Here is a 23,028-nt window from a genome sequence, read left to right as displayed (position 1 = left end):
TAACGGATGCCATTCAGATGAGTAGTTTTTACGGGGCGGGAGGGGAGAGTATTGACCCACTTGGCAGGTGATTTTGACCAGATATTGGGTTGTCTCTTATTGACGAGATGAGTTCATTATAGCTGTCCCCAGGGTATGTCATCGTTCAGACCAGTTTTATGGGATTGGATGCGAAACACCCATCTTTGTTCTTTTTCTAGGAGAAAATTTTCGTTGCTGACTTGTTCTATCACAGTCCATGAAATTTCCTCAGGTTTATGGTTCTTTTCCAAAAAATGGTTAGTGAGTTTTGTGCTTGATTTTCTGCATTTTATAGTGCTTTTATGTTCGCCTATCCTGATCTTTACTGCTCTGCTTGTCATTCCTACATATTCAAGTTCGCAGGGACAAGTGATCAGGTACACGACATTGGCACTATTGCAGTTGCTAAAACTCCTCTGTTCCCAAACAGTACCATTGTTGAAGGTTAGTTTCTTACTCTTTTCAGTTAGACAGCAGACTTTACATCCTCCACATGAATGGTGGCCTTGTACAAAATTTGGATTTTTTTGACCATTGGTGTTGTTCGATTTGGGTCTTGTGTGGACTAAAACATCTTTTATGATTTGTGCTTTTTTGTGTGAAAACATAGGTTTCGGTATCTGCAGACCGCCACTATTTAAAATCTTCCAATTTTTGTTGATGATTTTGGTCACTTGGTTTGATCTGGTATTATACGTGGTCACACAGATAGGTCTTTTCTCCTCATCCTTTGGTACTTTTTCTTCCTTTTTCATAAATTTTTTTATTGGCTTTTTCCCAAAAAGCAATTTCTTAACATAGGAGTGAAGAAAGAAAAAATTCAGGACCCCCCCACCCCTCACAGCCGATAAAAGCCGGTGGAACAGGTACAAGGTTACAACAAAGAGAAACCAAGAAAAAAGAAGAAATATAATAACAAAGCAGTGTGCCTGGAAAAAAAAAAAAAAAAAAAAAAAGAGTGTAATAGCTTCTGATTCCCTTCCTATGTCTCTTGATCCCCCTGCCCTTGTTGATCAATCCACTTGGAGAAAGCACCCCAGACTTCAAGCCCAGTTCACCTTTTCCTTCTTCCTTTCTTGGCATATACGGCTCTTTCTAGATGATATGTAGCAACTAATCTAGCCAACCATTGTGCGTAGGAAGGAGACTCAGAATCTAGCCATCCGGAGGCCACACAGATCCTCCAGACTGCCATTGCAATAAAAATCAGTCCTTCCTCTTTTACTCTTAAAGTGTCATATTGTGTACCCAGAAGAATAATCGTAGGATTTAAGAGGATTGGTTGGTTAGTAATTTCCCCAAGTAGGTTCTGTATTTTAAGTAGGGTGGAATCAATGATTGGACAAGTTGCAAATATATGTATAGAGTCCGCCCCTACCTCGGAACAGCGTGGACATAATGTTCCTTTCCCAGAGCCCCACTTGAAAATTTTGCTAGGGGTCATATAAAGGAAAAATATAGTTTTAAAATGTTGTGCCTGTAGTTTGGCAGAAATTAGAATTTGTTGAGATAGTCGCAACGAGTTGAAAAAGACACTTTGAGGGGAGTCACGGTTGGTATGCCATTTAGTAGCAATGGATTCTAGATGGTCTGGGGATTCCTTATGTAGTAGTTGATAAACACTTCCAATACGAGCAGTAGTGTTATTCCGGAGAGTATTCATAAGCTCAACCTCAGCGAATCCGCTGGTTCCTCCCACTTTCCTAGAGAGGTAGTCGTAAATAGCCATGTATTTAAATGAATCTTGACTTTTTACTTTATATCTAGTCTGTAAAGTTGAAAAGGGTTCAATCCCCCTAGCTGATATGAGGTCCCCTAGTTTAATTATCCCTACTCTGTACCATTCAGACAGGTAGGATGAGCTAAATATAGCTGGTAAGTTGTTATTGTTGATTATAGGGGAGTAAAAATTAAGTCTACCGATTCCAAAGATTTTCCTGATATGGCGAAAAACTTTATAAGAGTTCATTAACATCTTAAATTTGACGCGATTGTAATATCCATAAGTTGTTTCGCGGATTAAGCAGCTCCAATGTTGTTCCGCAGATAGGTCTTTTCTCCTCATCCTTTGGTACTTTTTCTTCCAAGAGGCTTTCACGGCAGTTGTTCTTGGCTCGTTTATATGCCTGATCAATGATTCGGTTGGGGTACATCCGTGCTTCTAGTTTCTTTTTAGGTCTTTTGACTATAGTTTGAAGCTGCCAATGTCTGTGCAGTTCCTGGTCTCGTAGTCCGCAATGAACCATTTATTTTCCTACATGATAAAACTTTCAAAATCGACTGGTCCAAAATCTCATGGCGATGTACCAGAGACTGGATCGTGCTCATTATAAAGACTGCAAGCAGGTTGGCTAGCGAACTCAAGGTTGAGATACAAACGATAGAAATAAGTCTAAAAAGTTATGAATCTCCCGCCGACATCAAAAAATATTTGGATGAAATGAACAAATCATTGAATGAGTTCGAAACCACTCTCAAAGAGAGTAAATATGAGAAACTGAAAAAAGACACCAGTCGGTGGACAAAGGAGAAAATCTACCCCTATATCAAAGATGATTACAAATCAACTAATGAAAATACCACTGATGATGAATCATCTGACTCCGGATCTAATAGCTCTAATTCCAGTCGGAATAAAAGTCCGAGATACCAAGGAAATAGGAGGAACTTCCGCAGACCCAACTACCGTGGCCCAACAGGATGGAACAATTTCCATCCCCACATGATGTATCCCCCACAACAACAATATGGCCCAGCCCCCTTCCAACACCCGCAGGGGCCTTTTCCAACCTGGGGATACCAACAGCAAGACTATGGCTACTTCGATCAATCAACGCCTTTTTTAGGGGCACGCCAAGGACGGACAAAGGGGAGAAAACGGAGGGGCACCACGGTACATTGGAATACCAGAGGGGAAGAAACCCCACGGGTATCAACAAGGAGCATGACAGGCGCCACAAGGAACCAGAAATGAGTCTGGTGGTGAACCTCTCTGATACTGAACTAACAGACCCGCAAAAAAGAGTCCTGGAGAAGGGGCTAGGATACGTGCCTACAGCCAACATGGATAAGTTCCACCACTGCAAAGAGGTACAAGAATTTATGCGACACCTGAAATTGCAAGTCTTTTTTAAAGACCAGGAGGATGAAACGGAACATGGAGATACTAATCTAAGACCTAAATCTAGGTTCACTCCGATGGACAACACTCTTCCAATTGAAGTATTAACTTTTGAAAAAGTGGTAATGAGGGAACTTGAAGACATTAACCCTCTAGACAAACGCATCTTCCAAAATATCACCAATGAAGAACGAAAAGCATTGAGAGATTTGAGCAACTACAAGGGAGTCATAATAAAGCCAGCCGACAAGGGCGGTGCAACTGTCATACAAAATATAGAAAAATATGACAAGGAATGCATGAGACTGCTACAGGACAAAAGAAACTATGAAGTCCTTCACATGGACCCCACCGAAAGAATAAAAACCAAGATCGGTACAATGGTGGAGGAGGCATTATCCCATGACTGGATCACCAAGAAGGAAGGGGAATTTCTCTGTCAAAAGAATCTGAAAATCCCATATCCATACACCCTACCCAAGATTCACAAAGACCTGCAGAATCCCCCAGGACGACCCATCGTCTCTGGAATCGGGTCTATTTTAGAACCAGTCTCAAGATTTGCGGACGCCTTCCTCAGATCCATGGTTCAAAAAACATCTACGTATCTTAGAGATACCAAAGATGTACTGAATCTGCTCGAAGAGGTTACCTTCGACCCAAACACTCAGCTGCTAATCAGCTGTGACGTGGAGAGTCTCAATACTAGCCTGCCACTTCATGCAACCTTGGAGATTATCGAAGATGTACTCTTTGAAGACTTTTGGGAATATCAGACACCGCGCAATGTGGTGATGGAGTGCTGCTCTCTGGCATTAAAAGAACTTTTTTGATTATAAAGGCACCTTATACTTACAAAAACACGGTACCAGCATGGGGAGCACATTTGCTCCTAGCATAGCTGGACTCTATGTGCACCATCTAGAGGTGACCAAAATACTGAATCCCAACAACCCTTTCAGATCTAATATCAAGTTGTGGAAACGATACATCGATGATATCCTTATCATCTGGGATGGAGATGAGAGGAACTCCGAACAATTTCTAACATGGCTGAATCTTCAAGATGATTTCCTGAAATTCACGAGCATCACCTCCAACAGCAACCTGGTTTTCCTAGACTTGAACATCTTTCCCAAAGATGGGAGATTAATGACCACAACCCACTTCAAAAGCACTTAAAAAAATTGTCTCTTAATGTATAACAGCTTCCACCCTAAACATCTACGGGATAACCTCCCATATGGTCCCATATGGTCAGTTTCTGCGCCTCCACAGGAACTGCACAGAGATTGGCAACTTCAAACCACAGTCAAAAGACCTAAAAAAGAAACTAGAAGCACGGATGTACCCCAACCGAATCATTGATCAGGCATATAAACGAGCCAAGAAAAACTGCTGTGAAAGACTCTTGGAAGAAAAAGTACCAAGGGATGAGGAGAAAAGACCTATCTGTGTGACCACGTATAATACCAGTTCAAACCAAGTGACGAAAATCATCAACAAAAATTGGAAGATTTTAAATAGTGGCGGTCTGCAGATACCGAAACCTATGTTTTCACACATAAAAGCACAAAGCATAAAAGATGTTTTAGTCCACACAAGAACCAAATTCAACAACACCAATGGTCAAAAAAATCCAAATTTTGTACAAGGCCACCATCCATGTGGAGGATGTAAAGTCTGCTGTCTAACTGAAAAGAGTAAGAAACTAACCTTCAACAATGGTACTGTTTGGGAACAGAGGAGTTTTAGCAACTGCAATAGTGCCAATGTCGTGTACCTGAACACTTGTCCCTGCAAACTTGAATATGTAGGAATGACAAGCAGAGCAGTAAAGATCAGGATAGGCGAACATAAAAGCACTATAAAATGCAGAAAATCAAGCACAAAACTCACTAACCATTTTTTGGAAAAGAACCATAAACCTGAGGAAATTTCATGGACTGTGATAGAACAAGTCAGCAACGAAAATTTTCTCCTAGAAAAAGAACAAAGATGGGTGTTTCGCATCCAATCCCACAAAACTGGTCTGAACGATGACATACCCTGGGGACAGCTATAATGAACTCATCTCGTCAATAAAAGACAACCCAATATCTGGTCAAAATCACCTGCCCAGTGGGTCAATACTCTCCCCTCCCGCCCCGTAAAAACTACTCATCTGAATGGCATCCGTTATTATTTTCTGCCCTCTGTATATATTTTTACGACCCCATCAATGATTTCCTTAGATCCTGATTGGAGCGGCAGACCCTGATGCAGAGGTCTGGCCCGGGACAGGGGTTCAATTCCCGCCTCGGCGGCTCTTGGACTCAATTTCCCCGGACCTGATAATTCTCGCCTCGGTGCCTAGTCTAATCATGGGTCCCACTCTGTGACTCTGGGCAATAGCTTGCTTAATCTCCACAACGGCCCCAGCAGCGCTGTGGATGCCTGGCTTCACCTTGGGGGGTGCCCAGGAGTGGACATTTCACAGGAAAGCCAGGATGGGTTCCACAGCGGTATGAATACAGCGCTACGAGGCCTCCGGGTAGAAGTGCGCTATATAAAATACACTACATTTACATTTACATTTCTGAGTAATTACCAGACCCCCAAATGTGGCCGATAAACTTAGAGAATCAAATGTTTTGTCTTGAAATGACAATGGTAGAAAGACTTCCTATCTTTCTACCCCACTGTGCCGATAAGCGGCAGCCATCTTGGGTGAGCGCTCTAGCTTTTTCCAAAGTTGCCGTGCACACACGCGGATGACAATGCGGAAATGAAGTGCTTTTAACAATGCTAAACACATGAGACCGGCAGTCCTCAGAGCAGCACGGGGGTAGGAATAAGGAAACGTTCTCCTGCCGGTGATGTAAGTAATAGACTCTGACCTCGAGTCTTTAACAAATGGGTCACAGGGGCTTGTAACATCACGGATGCGATCCGTAAATGATATACGGGTGCGGTTTTATTTTGCAGTCAACCGCGCTGAACACCCTTCGCCTGCAAGCTCATGGGGCATTGAAAACTAATGAAAAGAGTACGTATAATGCCATTTCAAAGGTTATAGTCAATATAACCATTGTTTTTAAACGTGAACGAGGGTCTCCTGCACTTCTGCCATTTAGATAGTGTGTTTGAGTGTATTGAGTCGCGATTGCTTGTATGTGTGATGAGACATACGTGAACCCCATCATCACGAGGGTTCCATAGCATATATCTGGCAATAACTAACCAGTTATGAGAGGTGTACTGATTTTGCCTATTTTATTACAAAAGGCCAAACAATCGCCTTTTATGAACAAGGCGCTTTCGTACCATTGTGTTACATGACCACATGAATAATTTGTGTCACCAGTCGAATTGATGTGTAAATCACGCATTTATGTTGGTTTCTTCCTCTCTTTTTCTCCTTTTCCTTTACAGAGACCGCAATAGGTCAATATTTTTGGTATTCATTGTAAATTACCATGCTTCACACGGGCCAGCTCAAGCCCTGAAGCCCAAACAGTCAGCCTATTTTTGCTGCATTGTTTGTAGGACAGTAGGCATACATCTGTAGAACTGAGCTATTAGTAGTAGGGATCACAATATGGTCCTGATGAGTAAGCAGTAGGGGACTGCTTACGAAACATGTTGAATAAGCTATTGCTCTACCTCACAATCCCCTTTTTAACGTTCCCAGCTTGAGAAGTGAATAAAATATATTTTTCTACTAAGCCAGGGAATTTTTACTTTTTTGTATCTTTTCTTGCACTCACTTGTTAGGTCCCTACACTTTCACTGACACCCCTACACATAGCCTCTGTCACAACTTAAGTGCTCCCGCGTAGTTAGTTTGGTCGCAGCACGCCCGCCCCGTTATAGGGATGGGAAGACCCCTATGATGAAGCATGACACTAAAGGACTTTTTAGTGTGTGAGGGGTATTTTAACAAGCACACTGTGCTCTCATCTTTCTAATCAAGAGAGAGCCTAGTACCTCACCGGACCCCATAAGAATAAAAACATCATAAAAATTATCACCTCTTCACATTGATAGAATCTCATTGTTTATACAAGTTACACCTGTGCCAGTAGTTCAATCATATGACATGTCACAGTGATCAAAATGAGGTTGAGAGTCTTTAGACTTGAAAAACAACACGCATTTGTGAAACGGCTCGAAGGACATACACTGGATATACGTCAAGGCCAAGTTAAGGTCCCAATGTGGCATCAAACAATGTTCGGGAGGGAACATGTGTGTCAAATCTTTAATAAACCTTAGCACAATAGGCAATTTAAACACAGATGGTTGGTCTAGTAAACGCAAAAAACCTGAAAGAACTCACTGTTTAAAGCACCCACAGCAAAGCTTTGCAGGGACAAAGGCAAAATGATCAATAGAACATCCAATATTTGACTTGCAAAGGGTCAGTCTTGCAGTCTCCACACCAGGCCTCAAATTTGTTCCAGAACTTGGGGTAAATGGAGGGGCACTTGGCGACAAAGATATCTACCACTTCGGCTAGCAGATCAAACTTCGCTAACAGAGGCCTCTCTATCACCACGTATGAAGGTGTAGATTGTGGATATTCAGGTGAAGGGCCCTGCTGCTGTGTAAGGAGGTTTTCCAGAAGTAGTAACCAGATCAGCAGACAGATGTTCCTGCCCGAACATTTTCTTTTTAAAACCTTTATTTTTCCATTTTTGCAAAATAACAAAAAATGAAACAGTGTAGTGCAGTCCGCAGCATTTTTTACAACAAATCCTGTGCAGAGGAGTTATCGTGTATCAGGGTTACATACAATATTACAAAGAGAAAAGCAAAGTATGGCAACGTCAAGGGTACATCATCATACATAAAAATGTTAAAAAAAAGTGGTGTGATTATAGAGCGACATCAATCATTGTAATAATTGAACAACAATGATGGGGACACATCCATCTCAGCAAGATACATAGAAGCAACACAGAAATTCAGTCCCTCTGCAGAGCAAAGGTCTAACCGACACCCTTGGGGGTAATGCCATTAGTCGATGGTGTCTCCTGCTCAGCCTGCTTCCTGGCTATGTAAGTTCTGTATGGCCCCCAAATATCTATAAGATGGGAAGCTCTGGGGACCAGGGTGGAATACTCTTCGCTGTTTATGTTGCAAAAAGCCATACTACGGAGCAACGCCCGTAAAGTAGGCGCCCTCTTGCTTCCCCACAATAATGCAATTTCGCGTTTGGCTAACAGGGCCGCCAATTTCCTAATCTTTTTGGGAAAGTTTGCAACATACATTAACAATTCCATCTCAGGGATAGGTTGTAACTGCATGAACAGAATATCCCCTAGTGTAGAGTGGACCAAGGACCAGTATTTATGTATCTTTGGGCAGGTCCAAGCAAGGTGGGCAAAATCCGCAAAAAGGGCTAAGCATTTGGGTCAGTGATGGGGTCTATTGTGGTCAATTCTAAGAGAACGGACGGGTGTGCGATACATTCTGCGCAGAAATTTGAAGTGGAGCAGCTTGTGTCTGCTGTTTAGCGAAATTTCCTTAGTGGCTCTGCAACACCACTCCCACTGGTCATCAGTAATGGGCCCGCCCAAGTCCGCCTCCCAGACCTCATGCACCCTGGCGTCAGACACTGGTCTGGTCGCCCGCATTGTTTGTATAGTTTAAAAAACCAAGTGTGAGCCAGTGGGGTTCTGCAGTAATAATGTTAGTAAGGGAGTGGGCTCAGGAGCCGCAGGAAATTAAGTGAAAGTGAGCGAAGCATTGAGTGTATACGCTTCAGCACAAAGGTGTCCATAAAGGTGCGATCCGCGAAACAGGCCTCTTCAGACACAGAGAAAACACAACCTTTGGGAAACAGATCCCCCCATCATACCAATGCCAAACTTTCCCAATGTACGCTGGACCAGACCTTCGCCAGTGATCGGCAGCCAGTAAGGGTTAGGGAGGGGTAAAGCTGGAGAATAGAGGCTCTCCAGCCCGAGCAATCCCACGCCCAGCAAGTGGTAGAAACTGTTTGAATATCTTAGGGTCGAGGGAATCCCATAGGTAGGACAGCGGACAGGGAACGGGGGAACACTAGATCGGCCTCCGGCTTAGAGTACAGGACAAGGGCATCAGCATGAAACCAGACGTAGGCATAGCAGCACTGTGCTATTAAGTAATACAAATGGAAATCAGGGACCCCCCCCCCTTTAATCTGAAACAGTCATTCATGCTTCATTTTATTCACTTATTATTTTTCCAGCATATATTTGTTTTTCAAACATTCATCGAGGTTATATAGTGCTTTTATTTTTTTAGGAATACACCACATTGTACTACTGTATCAAAACACCTTTCTAAGATGTCCGACACTTTTCTGTCCATTTTCGGTTTTCACCATCTGGGAAATTCGTAGTGTTTATGTTTATACGCATACACCACAATGTATTATTGCACCACAACACCTTTCTAAGATGGCCGACACGTTTCTGTCCATTTTCGATTTCACTATCCAGGAAACCCGTATTTAACACAAGGCGACTCCACACACACACATCAAGAACCACGAACGAGAATAGTACACCAGTACTACATGTATAAGCTAAGATTACGCTTTCGGTATTTCCATTATCACCGCCATTCGTGTTGCACGGCACTCGCCACCCGTTTTCCGACAATGCCAACTTTACGTGGTTTTAAGTTTCACGTCTTTTTCACGGACACCAACTTCGACAGAGATGCACGCTTTTTTTTCTCACAAAGTGTACACGCAGCTGTTACCGACAAGTCTTGCTATGACAAGTTTAACCATCCGGTAACAACTTCATTAATCACCTCTGCGGCGAACTCCATTTCGACAGCTTCACGAGCACAATACAAGCATGTGTCTACTTGATGGTACTTTTCACTCTTACGTGGTTAATTCACCCATACACACTATCTCTTTTACCACCAAGGCACAAGCACGAAACCTCTTTGAACCTTGCACTAGGTTGTGGAAGAGTACACTGACATGGTTACTGTACTATACAGTATGTTTATTTTATTCTTTTCAGATCGCTCACCTATTCCCTGATGAAGGGCGTTTTGTCCCGAAATGCATAGGGATGTGATTTTGTGAATAGATCAATGCACACAAAGGAGTCATAACTTGTATATCTGTATATACACATGAACAAATTCCCAACATTGTGAAGGAACAATGGAATGGATGTAATCAAAAAATTAAAGATTAACATTTGAACTACAAAAGGACTAAGAATTTGCTTTTTTGCATTTACCCGTCTATTACAAAGGAACTGAAACACGTGAGACCGAGTTTAAGAAGTGCCAAGTGGGCACAGCGTCATTCAGGTGACACTGCCTTCTGTTTTAACTTATAAATTTCAACTCCCTTGGATCAGAGGGAGCTACCCATCGGTACCCAAGAAACACCTTAAGTCTAACAAACACTGTACAAACAGCCAAACCAGCATAAGCTCAGTGTGCCACACACCACGTAATAGTTAGTATTTGGACATAGTTATCTAGTACACTGGATTTCCTGTTTTAGAAGTCGTCAAAAGGCTGATAAAAGTGGGAGCAGAATACAGGATCCACACAAAGAGGAATGGACGTCCGAGTGCGGGAGTGGTACAGTGATGCAGCTCTGCACCATTAATTCCAGGGCGGTATGGAGATGACGTGCAGCTGCACAGCACCACCCAGCGGCGCACAGGACGCCTGCTGGTGAAAGCTTTCTAGATCCTGTTTGGCACCTAGGGAGTATTATAAGTTGAGGACTCGGGGTTAAGGAGTGTCTATCAGAATAAATGTGTACCCTAAATTTAAACACCTATGTTTTCAACATTGGTGCTGTTTCCAACTATGGGAAATGCTTAACCATGGATGATGAGGAGTTAAGAAAGTAGGTAAGATACCCTCTGAGACATGAAGATCAGACACTACTTTGGTCAAAAAGGAAAGCCAAACTTTATGGTTTATATCTTTTTATTGATTTTATTGATTTTAGGAGTGCAGAGATAACGATAGCCACCTCCTACATCCAGTGGCTGGACGGGAACAATAAGAAAGATTCAACTCAAACAAGATGAAAGGACAGAAAGGAAGAAGAGAGATAGGTCTACGAGCTTTGGGAGTAGGATGTATCTCGGCAATGTATACTGTAGCCACAGTAGGGGTTTCGGTCATGTGTGTGTTTAGTCATCCTTGGAGGGAGGCGCTTTAGTGAGTCGGAGGACCCGGAGGTATCTCGGGCATGTAAGCTCTACGAACTCTGTTGATAAGAATTCTATTGTAGTGCCCCAGGATTTGTCGAATTTGAGGTGTGTGAGGCACACCGGGATCTTTTCCATACCCGTCTCCACACCTTGTGTAGTGAGTCTAGTCGGGTGAGAACCTTCTCAATTCCCCATATGGACAACATCACTTGCTTGGCAGGGCCCAGTGCTAAGGTAATCACTCTCCCTCTACAGGATTTAATAGGATAATTAAGGGCATTGGGGAGTCCTAGCAGTGTATAGCTGGGGAATCGAGGTATGTCCGTATGGCAGATAGTATCTATGTCCTGTAGGACCGAATCCCAGTATGGTTGTATCTTCGAGCAATGCCAAAGAATGTGTGAGAGGGTGCCAGGCATTCCATATCTGCGCCAACATAGACCATCCCCTCCCGGTTTCCATCTTGCAACCATAGCGGGGGTGTAATACCAGTAGTGCGCTATTTTTATGAACATTTCCTTGCCTGCGGTGCTGCATGAGGAGGCCCTAGCTCTATGGATGATATTGTGCCACTCTCTAGGGGAGAATAAGTGTTCGAGTTCAGACTCCCATCAGCGCTGCGCAGGGGATTTAATTGCTCGGTCTAGGTGTATTCAGAAAGTTATATATATCCGAGAGGGGGCGGCTAGCATGAGGGTACACATGTGCATGGATCACCCAATGGCACAGGGCAAGATATTGCCAGTATGTGTTCTTGGGAAGTCCAAAATCTGAGGTAAGGCAGGTAAATTCCATTACTCCCTTTCCGTCAAAAAGATCTCCAATTCTTTTGCAGTTGGCCTCTTGCCAATGGAGGTATCTGTTCCTGTTCTTGCCGGAGGGCAATTTGGGTTACATATAAAGGAAGTCAGAGGTGATAGAGGTTGAGAAGCCACACAGCTCTTGCACCCTGTCCCACAGCCCAAGGGTGGTCCTCAGGACCGGAGATACATACTCAGACCGGTCGGTGCCGCTTAGGGAGCCAAGGCACCTTCCAAACATGCATACCCACTATCGAGCGATCAATAAAACACCAGTGCGTCTCTGACTCCATTTTATACCACTTGATCATGTATCGCAATTGTGCTGCCTGAAAGTAACGCTCCAGGTGTGGAACACCGAGCCCCCATCCTACTGTCTCCTAAATGTCAGGTGTCGTGCCATCTGTGCTCTCTTCCCTCCCCATATAAAACCCCAGGTAAGATGCTGCAACTGTGCCACCAGCCGGGGCAGGAGTGTCTGCATTACATACAGTATACATGGTAAAAGGGTCAATTTAATGGCCGTCAATCTAACAGCCACGGCATTGTGTGCCTCTTCCAATTTAGGAGTCATCCCCCGCCCTGGATTTCAGCCAAAAGTGTTGAATAATTCACCTGGGCAGTCTTTGAGTGTGGGGGATATACGCCGCCCTAGATATGGGACGCCTTCGGAAGCCCACGTAAATGGGAACTGCATCGCTAATTGGTATTGTTGAGTTTTAGGGAGGGTCAAGCTAAGGGGCTGTGTCTTTTGGATGTTGACCTTAAAGCCCGATGCCTGGGTGAAGGTTTCAATTTCACCCAGCAAGGAGGGCAGGGAGACCAGTGGCTGCGTAAGGAAGAGTACAAAGTCGTTCGCATTGAGCAATATTTAATACTCTCGATCACCCATCCTAATTTCTGAGATGTCAGGGTTTGGTTGAATTCTCCCCGCGAACGGCTCCATATAGAGAGCAAAGAGCAGAGGCAAAAAAGGGCACCCCTGCCGATTCCCCTTCCTGATCCGAAAAGATTGAAAGGCAACCCCATTTACCCTGATCCGCGCACATAGGTTGTTGTATATGCAGTCTACTCATCTTATAAATCGGTCTCTAATCCCAAATCTATAGCGCACCTGCTTCAGGTATGGCCAGTGGACCGGACCAAATGCATTCTCGGCCTCCACCAAGAGAAGCAACACAGGTTGCGGAGTACGTTGCATTTTGTCCAAGAGGTGACACATACGCCATGTGCCATCGCTGCAGTTAAGCTCCAGGATAAACCAGATTGATCTGGGTCCACAAGTCCTTGCATCTGGGGCGCCAGTCTAGCTGGTAGTATACTAGTAAAGACTTTCAGATCGACATTTAGTAAGGATATGGGGCGGTAGGATGCACATTTCAGCTGGTCTTTGCCTGGGTATCACGGCCACCTCTGCCATGGTCATCATTGGAGTTGAGAGTGTCGCTAAAAGTTAAAAAGATGGACCAGCACTGGGGCATAGTCGAAAGCGAAGGTCTTTTAAAAATCAGTCAAGAATCCATCCCCCCCGGGAGCATTCCCAGAAGTGAGTCCCCGGACGGCTAGTAGAACCTCATCAAGATGGATAGCTGCATCCAACTTGCTTGTGTAGGAAGGGGGAGGCTCTAATTGGCGCAGTGCAACACTAGCGACAAGCAGGGACTCTCTCTTCCTCGTCAGGGCTGAGGGTTACCTTCCAGACAACCTCTGCTTACCCTCTAGGTAGTGTGGCTTAAGCAGTCGTGGGCTAATCTTTGGGGCACATAGGGTTAAACACTTGCCATATTACACCGTCACAACCAACCCACCACACAATGAGACCAGACTGTATTCTGTAAAAATATATATATCTTTATATAGACTTCAAGCAGGCTTAGGAATACAGTTATCAGGCTTTCAAATAGCGGTTCCAAGTTACTTAGTTCAAGTTGCCACAGTTCGTTCTAGCAATAAGAGTTCTTTAGGGCCTTCTGCTCAGTTCAACAAAGTTCTTGTGGAGCAGGCGGCTCCCAGGGGATCTGTCCCACGTCGCGTTGCCTTCCCGGTGTCGCTGTTCGTTGCGGATCTCAGCCGAGCAGTTCACGGGTCATCCGGGGCAGCGGTGTTCTGTGGCGGCAGGGTCCTCTCCTCGTCGTCCGCTCCGACCCTGGAGGCGGCGGTTGCGTGGTGGCGGCAAGTGGCAGTACGGTCCTCAAGTGCAGGACGTACCCAGCCAAGTGCCGGTGCAGCTGTGCGCTCACAGCTGAGCTGTCGGGCAAGGTACCGACCTAGGGGATTCTCACAGGGCGGCTGTCCGTCTTTGCAAGTGGATTGGCTGCTCGTTGCGCAGTCAACTCGAGAGCTCGGACCGGACGGGTCCTCCTTCGCTTTGCTCTCGGGCTCCCGGTGCAGTTGCGGTCACGGTGTTCGAGCCAGCGGCGGCTGGTCCTCACTTTGCTCTCGCTGTTGCTCTGGGCCCCGGTCGTCAGGTGGATGTTGTTGCCTTGGAGGAGATTCCTCCGTCGGTACTGCCACGAGGAGCAGCACACGCAGTTGCTTTCTTCAGGGTGTAGCGCCCACTGGTCCTGGGGCACTGGTCAGGGGGCAAGTTCAGTTTCAAGCCCTTGGAGATCTTTTAGCAGAGTTCGGCACAAAGTCTTGTAAAGCAAAAGTCTTTTCGTAGTCTTTCCTTTTTCCTCTCCTTCGGCAGCAAGGCACCAGACACAGGCAAGAGACAGCACTCTTCCTTGTCCTTCCCGGTCCTTCTCGTCGGGCAGAGTTCCTTCTGTAGCCCAAACAGGATCTAATTTTCAAGGAGCAGGGCTCCTTCTTTTATATGGCATTTCTTTTGTTCTCGCAGGCCAGGGGGGCCTTTGCATAGCCACTCTGTCCTCGAGTACCCTGGCGGGTGTACTCCGGCTTCTGCTTTCAGTGTGAGGGGCAGGCGCATCAGACGCCCCACAGGAGGTGGAGCCAGCATTGTGCGGACAGGGGCAGCCAGAGTACCTTGTTGATGGTGCTTCGCCCTTCCTGGGCCAGGTGTCGGCTGAATCATCCGACGCTCCCCAGGAGGGTGGAGCCAGCATTGTGGTGGCAGAGCACAGCAAGATCCAGAGTCAAGAGCCACTCCTACCTCCCACTAAGGTGTAATCTGCGCATTCACCACCTGTCATCCTCCCAGCCCTGTCACTCACACGTCCCAGACAGTCAGATACACATACCAGCAGAGGCGGGCTGAAATGGTTAGGCAAGCAAAGGCTAACTTTCTAAAAGTAGCATTTGCAAACCCAGGATACTAAAATAAACTTTACTAAAAGAAATATTTTATCATCCTGAGTTCAGGCATACTAAACACGGCGCGCTACCATGCTCCTTGAGCCTGCTGGGACTATAGGGTGTAATAATTCCAGCAGCTCAGTCTGGCCTAATGGAGCAGGTAGCCTTCAGTAGTGAAATACGGTTTTGGTTGTAAGTCACTACTAGGACATGCCACACACATCAGGGCTTGTCCTACCTTACACCTACAACGCACCCTGCCCCCAGGCCTACCATAGGGGTGACTAATATGTAGTCAAGGGAAGGTTCGGGGGCTGGCAAGTGGGTGCACTTGCCGAGCTAGCGTGACAGTACGAGACCGCACGCGGGTTCTGCGGTCGCAGTTCCCAGACACATCTTTACGGCTGCTTCGGTGGGTGGCGCAACCAGCGCTGCAGGCCCACCAGCAGTATTGGCATCTACAAGCCCCGGCACTCCTAGTGCACTTTACTAGGGACTAACAGTAAATCCAATGAACCAATCATGGATACCAATCGCATGTACAATTTACAGTAGGGAGCACTTGCACTGCGGCACTGGTCAGCCGTGGCGCAGTGCCCTGAGTATCGGAAAACCAGCAAAACATCGGAGGCACATCAGCAAAAAGTGGAAGGGAGACTCACGCCAAGGTGCCAGGTCTAACAGCTTGCATCCAGGGATGGGAGGGAAGCCACGGGGCATCTCGCAGAGGCCGCCACCGGATCCAATCAGTCAGCAGCGTATAAATCTGTGTAAAAAGTCTCAAAAGTAGCAGCAATGTCGCAGTCTGATCGAACGGTCTCGCCTTGGGAGTATTTGATCCCTACAATAAGGCGTATTTTGTTTGGGGGCGAAGCAGATTTGCCAGAAGCTTCCCGCACTGGTTTACCCCCTTGTAAAAGCGCTGCTTGGTGCGCAAGAGAGAATATTCTGCAATGTCGTAGTCCAAGGCCTTCAACTGCTGTCTTGCAGCGTTAAGCTGCTGTCTAATTTGGACCACTCCTGCACTGAGGTGCACTCTCTCCAGTTCATTGATCTGCGATTCCAAGTGTTCCCGCTTATCTCTCCTATCTCTATTCAAGAAGGTGGCAATAGCTAGTAAACGGCCTTGTATGACTGCCTTCAGTGCATCCCATAACAGGGAGACCCGAGCCGTCATCAGTGATCTCTAAACATGTATTCATTGTTGCTCGTAGCTCTTTAATGTTAGCGTCATATGTATGCAGTTTGTGGTTTCGTCTCCACGATCCCCATCTTGGGAGTCCTCCGGTTAGGTGTAGCTTCAGGGAAATCGGCAAATGGTCAGAGAGCAGCAGTCCCTATCGTGACCTCTTGTGTGTCCCTTGTGACCTGCAGGAAAGCCAAAAACAAATCTATCAGCGCATAGGTTTGATGGACCGCTGAAAAAAAATGTATACTCCTTAGTGCTGGGAAAGCGATGTCTCCAGGCGTCCGTCAGTACCATCTCCTCCAGTTTCTGTATCACAGAATCCGAGAATGACCCAGAGTGTCCCATTTGTAGTGAAGATCTTCCAATTGTGAGTCTGGTACTAGATTAAAGTCCCGAACCTGTTTCTTTCTCTAGGGATTGTGACGGTATCTGTTCAGAACCATGAGCTTCTGTTCTGTTAGAACCTGGTTTCTGCAGGAGATCTTGGATTGTGGGCTCCTTTCTCGCCCGGTGGGTGGACATCTTGGCGGGCCACCTATATAGATGTCAGGGAGATCTGCTTCGGGAGCAGGCCTGGTTCTGGTTTTTCCCTATTAGTTTATGTCACATGAATTCCTTCTCCCTTGCCTTAACAGTTGTGTCCACTAGGACCCCTCACCGGCCGGGGGATAGACCACACGAGCCGGTACAGGACGCTCTTGCAGGCCGCTGTTATCCACCACTACGTATGTGGGTGCGTTTGAGGTTCCATCAGCAGACTGCCCAGGCGCCCAAGCCATGATTCACAAATGGGCCAATGTTCACACTTTTCCCCCCTTCGTCCGGGGTTTCCCTTAGTCAGCTCAGGCCCCGGAGCACCGGCTCAGACCATCCACAGGTAGTTCTACGATCGTGTCCTGGGCTTCCTCATCTCAGCACTCTGTGCAGGCGGTGGTCTACACCGCCACCATCGAGCCTCAGGAGTCACCGGTGTCGGACTGCCTTCCCAGGTAGGTGATTAACTAGGCCCAAAGGTCCCAAATCCAGCCTGCAGCTTAAGATGGCCGCAGTGACCCCCAGTCTGCCTCAGAGCTCCATTATGCATTCATGCAGTTTCTACAATTGCCCAGAGCCGCCGCAGCTCACGCCTCTCCCGTTTATATTATGGCCAGTCCTGAAGACAGCCAGGGAATCGCCCCCCCAAGGTCCGCTGCGATTGTTGAGGAGGCACTCCACTCTAGCCCTCCGCCCGGCATCCGCCGCTCTGTTCCTGTGCGCACCCGGCCTCACCTCAAAGGGACCGGCGTGTCTGCGGCCCGACCCTCACCGTGTAAATTGTAAATTTACACGTGTGTGTCAGGGCCTGCTCTTCTTCAGATCGTCAGGTGGCCGGGTCGTCGCCTACCCCTCCTGCAGTTGTGCCCCGCCTCCAGCCTGGGCTCGCCTCCGGCAACTCCCCGTCGTCTCACTCAGTAGGCCCGATCTCGGCTCGTCTGCCACATTGGTCCCCTGTCACCTCCAGCTGCTCTTGTCCTCTGCCAGGCCGCACCTCGCCGCCTGATCACTTCACAAGGGGACCCTCCCATGCCGCTACAGCTGCGGATGGCAGCGCCAAGCGCTCCTGCTCTCCTGGATTCACTCAATAGGGCTTCGGCATGGCAGCAGACCACTCGCTCGTCTCGCCTCTACACCTCTCAGGGGGTGCCTCGATCTCTCGTCGTCCCCCTTGCCACTTTCGCCAGTGAGCCAAGTAACGGGCACCCCTTCTATGGTGTATGGGGTCTCGGATACATCATTTTAGATGATTTAATCGGCCGTGGCGAGCAGAGCTCTGAGAAGTTGCTGCTACTCCGCTATCTTGACCACGCCCCCTCAAAGAAAGCCGAACTCGAAACCATCTTTTCCTTCTAACAGGCAGGTAAGGTGGCTAAATAGCATGAATCCTTGGCTGAAGTGAAGGTTAGCAAAGATGCTAACTTTCATTGAAGAAACTTAAGCTGACAGGCATGCATTGGATTTGAAGGGTTTAATAAGGAAGGAAAATACATGTCAGATTACACCTGGCCTTTGAAATGGTTTTGGTAGGTAAATATTGAGTGAGAACTTGGGTAAAAAAAATTCATTGGTGGCAAAATATCTGAGGCATGTAGGAGAGTAGGGTCTGCTTTCCTATGGTCACCCCAGTTTTTGCTTTTTGGTTCACTGGTTTTCGACTTAATGTGGCTGTGGGCCTGCTAATCAGACCCACAGCCCAGCTGTGCTCTCTCTAAATTCAATACATGTACTTTAGGTACATTACCAATTGGACATTGGGTCACCTTATGAGCCCCTGTACAGTGTACTATAGGTACCCAGGGCATAGGTGCATCCAAGGCCTACAAGAGGCTGCAGCATGCATTATGCCACCCCTGGCTGGCCACTCACATTGACACAACTGGCTGATCACTCAGCTGTGGCAAGGTTGTGTAATCACCCCTTGCTTAGGTGTAGTATCGCTATACCTACCTTTACATATAGACACATTTATACCTATAAGTCACACCTATGGCAGGCCTTAACAATCCTGGAGGCAGAGTGCTTGGTTTTATGTGAGATGAGGCTCTAGCATGAGCTGAGCCTGTCTGCAGCTTTTGGAACCATGTCCTTATAGCTGTTCTATGATATAGCCATACCATATACTCTTAAGTGCATTATAATCCTCGCGGTTATTGCTAACTTTGGTTTGGCTTTATCAAAACATGTCGTGTAAGGTGTCATACGCTTTGGAATACTACCCCCTCGCCAGTTCTGGCGACGGGGGTAGCATTCCACCCTTCTAGAGGGAGAAGACCTGTTTTTCCTACTAATCCCGGTTAAAGTTAACCAGAGCCTCAGCATCACAAAATGGATGCTGCTGCCACAGACCCAAGTCTGACCTCCTGCTGCTGGGAGTCCTTCCAGCGAGGGAGGCTTGGACAATAGGTTTCCTGTCTTGAGAGGTGCAAGCACCACCCCAGACAGGCCATAGTGTATTGGGGCAGGGAGGGCTGAAAGAAATGACACTGCCTGGGGCACACAAGGTGTCCCATGCATAGTCCGGTTGAAACCAGTTGCTGGGGCACTCCAGCCCCAGCTCTGGCGCGAAACTGGACAAAGGGAAAGGGGTGTAACCACCCCCTTCCCTGGTCCCACCCATAGGAGGGACCTAGCAGGTAATCCAGCCCCTTAGATTAGTATATAGGTAGGAGCTGAGTCTAAAGACTTTAGATTCATCCGGATTGAAACTTGAAACAAAACTCTGGACCTTCGACGTTCTACCTGAAGATAGAAGACTGAAGAATCTCCCTTGTGGTCAAGGAGTGACCACCCTGTGCAAGGAGGCACCATCAAGCGATCAACGGTTTGCTTTGTCGATGCTCCAGCCGGAGCCCGAGCACAGAGCCTGACAAGACCCGGACTTCCAGACTTCCTTCAGCCCGATCCACAGCAAAGCTGAGACCCGTGGAGGCGACGAGAGACGTGGGACCAGCCATCTTGGAAAGCCTGCGAATTGCTTTCCGTGCATCTTATGAGGCACCCTCGAGGTTCTGCATTGGGGACTGAGAAGCCCCAGCCCCGAGCATCATCTGCACCGAAGATCAGCTCTCCACACTCCACGAGTGCCGCGTGGGGCCCTTCTGCATTTTCCTGCTCGACGCGTCTGTCCGGTCACTTGCCCGCTCGCTAGTGGCCTCTGTGACGACGAACCTTTGAATTTCCACCGCTGGTCTGGTTGCTCCAGGCTGGCCCTTGCTTCCCTGAAAAGGAGAAGCCCATCAGACCTTGCTGGTCTGATCCAGAAGCCATCTTCGATTCCTGCGTGGGTTACCTTTGCCAAGGCTTGTTGACTACAATCCGGAAGCCGACACCACCGACAGCGAGAGCCTTCCTGGGACAGTCCGTGCCAGACTCCTGGTCGTCTGCGGCGCCTCATTGTCCACGTGGCTGCAGATACAAGCTTCACGACATCATCCGATTGCTTTGCGACATCGCCTGGGTTCTTCCTGGTTTCTTCCTGGTCACTGGCTAATGACCCGGACTCTGTCCCCCTCTGCTTTCAGGTACTCTTCATCCTCGAACCGCCCTTGGATCCAACCGGACACTTCTCTCCTGGTCGCCTGCAGCATCTTTTCTCCAGGCTCCATAGGATTCAGCGACGAAACCCGACACACTGACACCTATGCACCCACTTCCTGTGGGTGAGGTAACACGAGTACTCCGGTGCTCCTGTGGGTATTAACTATCCTAGTGTCCTAGTTTTCAGTGGCTTTCTCCTAGTCCATCCGGAAGTGACCTAAAAGAACTAGTTTCCAATTCTTTTGTTCCCATTATAACTCTATGGTAACTTGCGTGTGTGTAAAGACTCTGCACACGCCTCCTGTGGGCCTCCTACTTCCTATCCTTTGGTAGTACTGTGTAGCCCCAGCGATTCCTTAGGCCCTAGGCCTAACCTTTGTCCGTGACGTGGTTCTTATACCACTATTTTAGTATATGGTTTGACGTGCCCCTAGGCACTACTGTATATTGTGCAACTTATTGTATGATAATTGAGTATCTTGTTATGTGCTTGTGCCTCTGACCTCAAAGAGTTCAGAGGGGTTGTGTTAGAAATTAATATATATATTTATATATAACCTGTGTGGTGTCCTTTCATTTGGTATTAAAGGGGTTACATATGGTAAAACAGCTGGCTTCACATGCCCTCTTGAGTTTAGCCTAAGACTGCTTTGTCCATGCTACCACTAGGAGAGCTGGTCTATAAGGTTGACTTTACAACCATCACCATAAGGGTTGTTTGGACTGATACAGGGTATCCACTAGAATAGTGGACATCACATATCAGGCCAACTTCTCACAAGGCATACCACATATCGCCCAAAACAGAGCCAGAACTGGGAGAAGATGGCAATCCTGATTTGCAGGAGTCTGCTTTCTCATTCTCCTTTACCGCCAGATGAGCTCACTAACAGACTAATTCCTCTGTCTACAGTCCACAGGTAGAAGACTTGTGCCTTTGTGCACAGGGGAGGACAGCACCCTCCACATGATCTGTTCAAGTACCACATAATGATATTGTCCATTAAAACCTAAACCTGTCTGCCCTGTAATGGAGTAAAGAAAACCAACACCAGCTTGACGGCTCACAAATGTAAAAGTTAAGTGTGCACCAATGTTTTCTGGTGAAAGCACAAACCATTAATGTTGAAGTTTGCAAATGTGGCCGACTTTAAGTTCCTTTTATGGAAGAATAATCTTCTTCTGGCCCTTACATCCGCAAGAAGAGTTAGTGAACTTCAAGCTTTCAACCATACAAGAACCCTTTTTGCAATTCAGACACGATAGGGTGATCCTACGAACCTACACAAAATGTATCGCTAAGGCCCCCTCGGACTTTCATCTTAACAAACAAATTGTATTAAAATCTTTATTTCCAAACCCTCAAACAGCAGCTGAATGAGCTCTGCGTTCTTTGGACTTGAAACGCTCCCTGAAGTTTTATCTGGATAAAACAAAATCCTTCTGCAAGACCAATCAACTGTATATGTATGGTTGATATATATAACTAAATGTGCTAATAAGTGCTTTTTATTCGGATTCAAGCATGTAAATCTATGAAAGTTCCAAAACAGGAGTAAGAATTAAGTTACTTACCTGTAACTGTAGTTCTCCAGTATTGGAATCTTAGAACGGCTCACTTGAACCTCTGTTTCTTCTTTGTATGCACTGAGCTTATAAACATCTGAGGGACTGCAGCTCCTTTCTGGAAGGTTCTAGAGGGTGGTGTCAGCTGATAGGTTGTTTCTTAAGTTTGGTCCTTTTTTAAATAAGGACTTGGATATGTTACTAAATAATGAGGGCTGTGGCCTTTAACTTCTATTTCTATTATGACATTACTTTTATAAATATAACAGGGACTCATCTCTGCGAGGGGGAATGATTCAAGCATGTGACTATTAAAGTTCCAATACTGGAGTAATGAAGATTTCAGACTTAACATAGATCACCCAGAGGTCATTGATGGCAAAGTAAAATGTAAAATGATACTGTTAACTTAAAAATAACTTCGCATTTGTATTCAACAGGATTGATGTGAATAAAGGTCACTAATGATCATGACAAGATAAACTGGAGAAAAAGTGAAATGATAACAAATTATCCAAAGCCCAAAGTGAAAAGTGCAGGAAATAAAAATGGTGAGAGCAACTTCAATAACAGCAAATGCTGTGTGTACGAGATGCAAGTTCAAATAGTAAAGACCAGTACACCTCTCCAACCAAGTGCAGCAGAAAGGTTTGTAAAACTGTGCAAAACAACCATGTACTACTGTACCTAGGTAAGGGACACTGATATTGAGCAACACTATCAGCTTGTTGCTCACAGGAGGTGATAGGAGGCACAATGTAGGTTTCATGCTGGTTTATGAGCCAAAACCTAAAGAGAAAACGTACAGGAAAACCATTTATTGGAAAA

At 46.4% G+C, this 23,028-nt stretch overlaps 1 protein-coding gene across 2 annotated transcripts in view; it reads right to left on the bottom strand.

The window, feature by feature from the left end:
* The window catches only part of PARN (poly(A)-specific ribonuclease), a 615,197-nt gene that overhangs the window by 58,667 nt on the left and 533,502 nt on the right, over window positions 1–23,028 (bottom strand). Inside the window, exon 23 of one of the 2 annotated variants that reach the window (XM_086941353.1) lies at window positions 22,888–22,989. The exons of the other annotated variant lie outside the window; for it this stretch is intronic. Within the exon in view, the coding sequence (XP_086797479.1) occupies window positions 22,888–22,989 (102 nt within the window). The remainder of the gene's footprint in view (window positions 1–22,887; window positions 22,990–23,028) is intronic. 2 annotated transcript variants of the gene reach the window in all.

This window comes from Lissotriton vulgaris, chromosome 10, assembly GCF_964263255.1.
Source record: "Lissotriton vulgaris chromosome 10, aLisVul1.2, whole genome shotgun sequence".
Classification (NCBI taxonomy): Eukaryota; Metazoa; Chordata; class Amphibia; order Caudata; family Salamandridae; genus Lissotriton; species Lissotriton vulgaris.
Note: the sequence above shows the minus strand (reverse complement) of the source record. Positions and strands in the feature narration are given on the sequence as shown.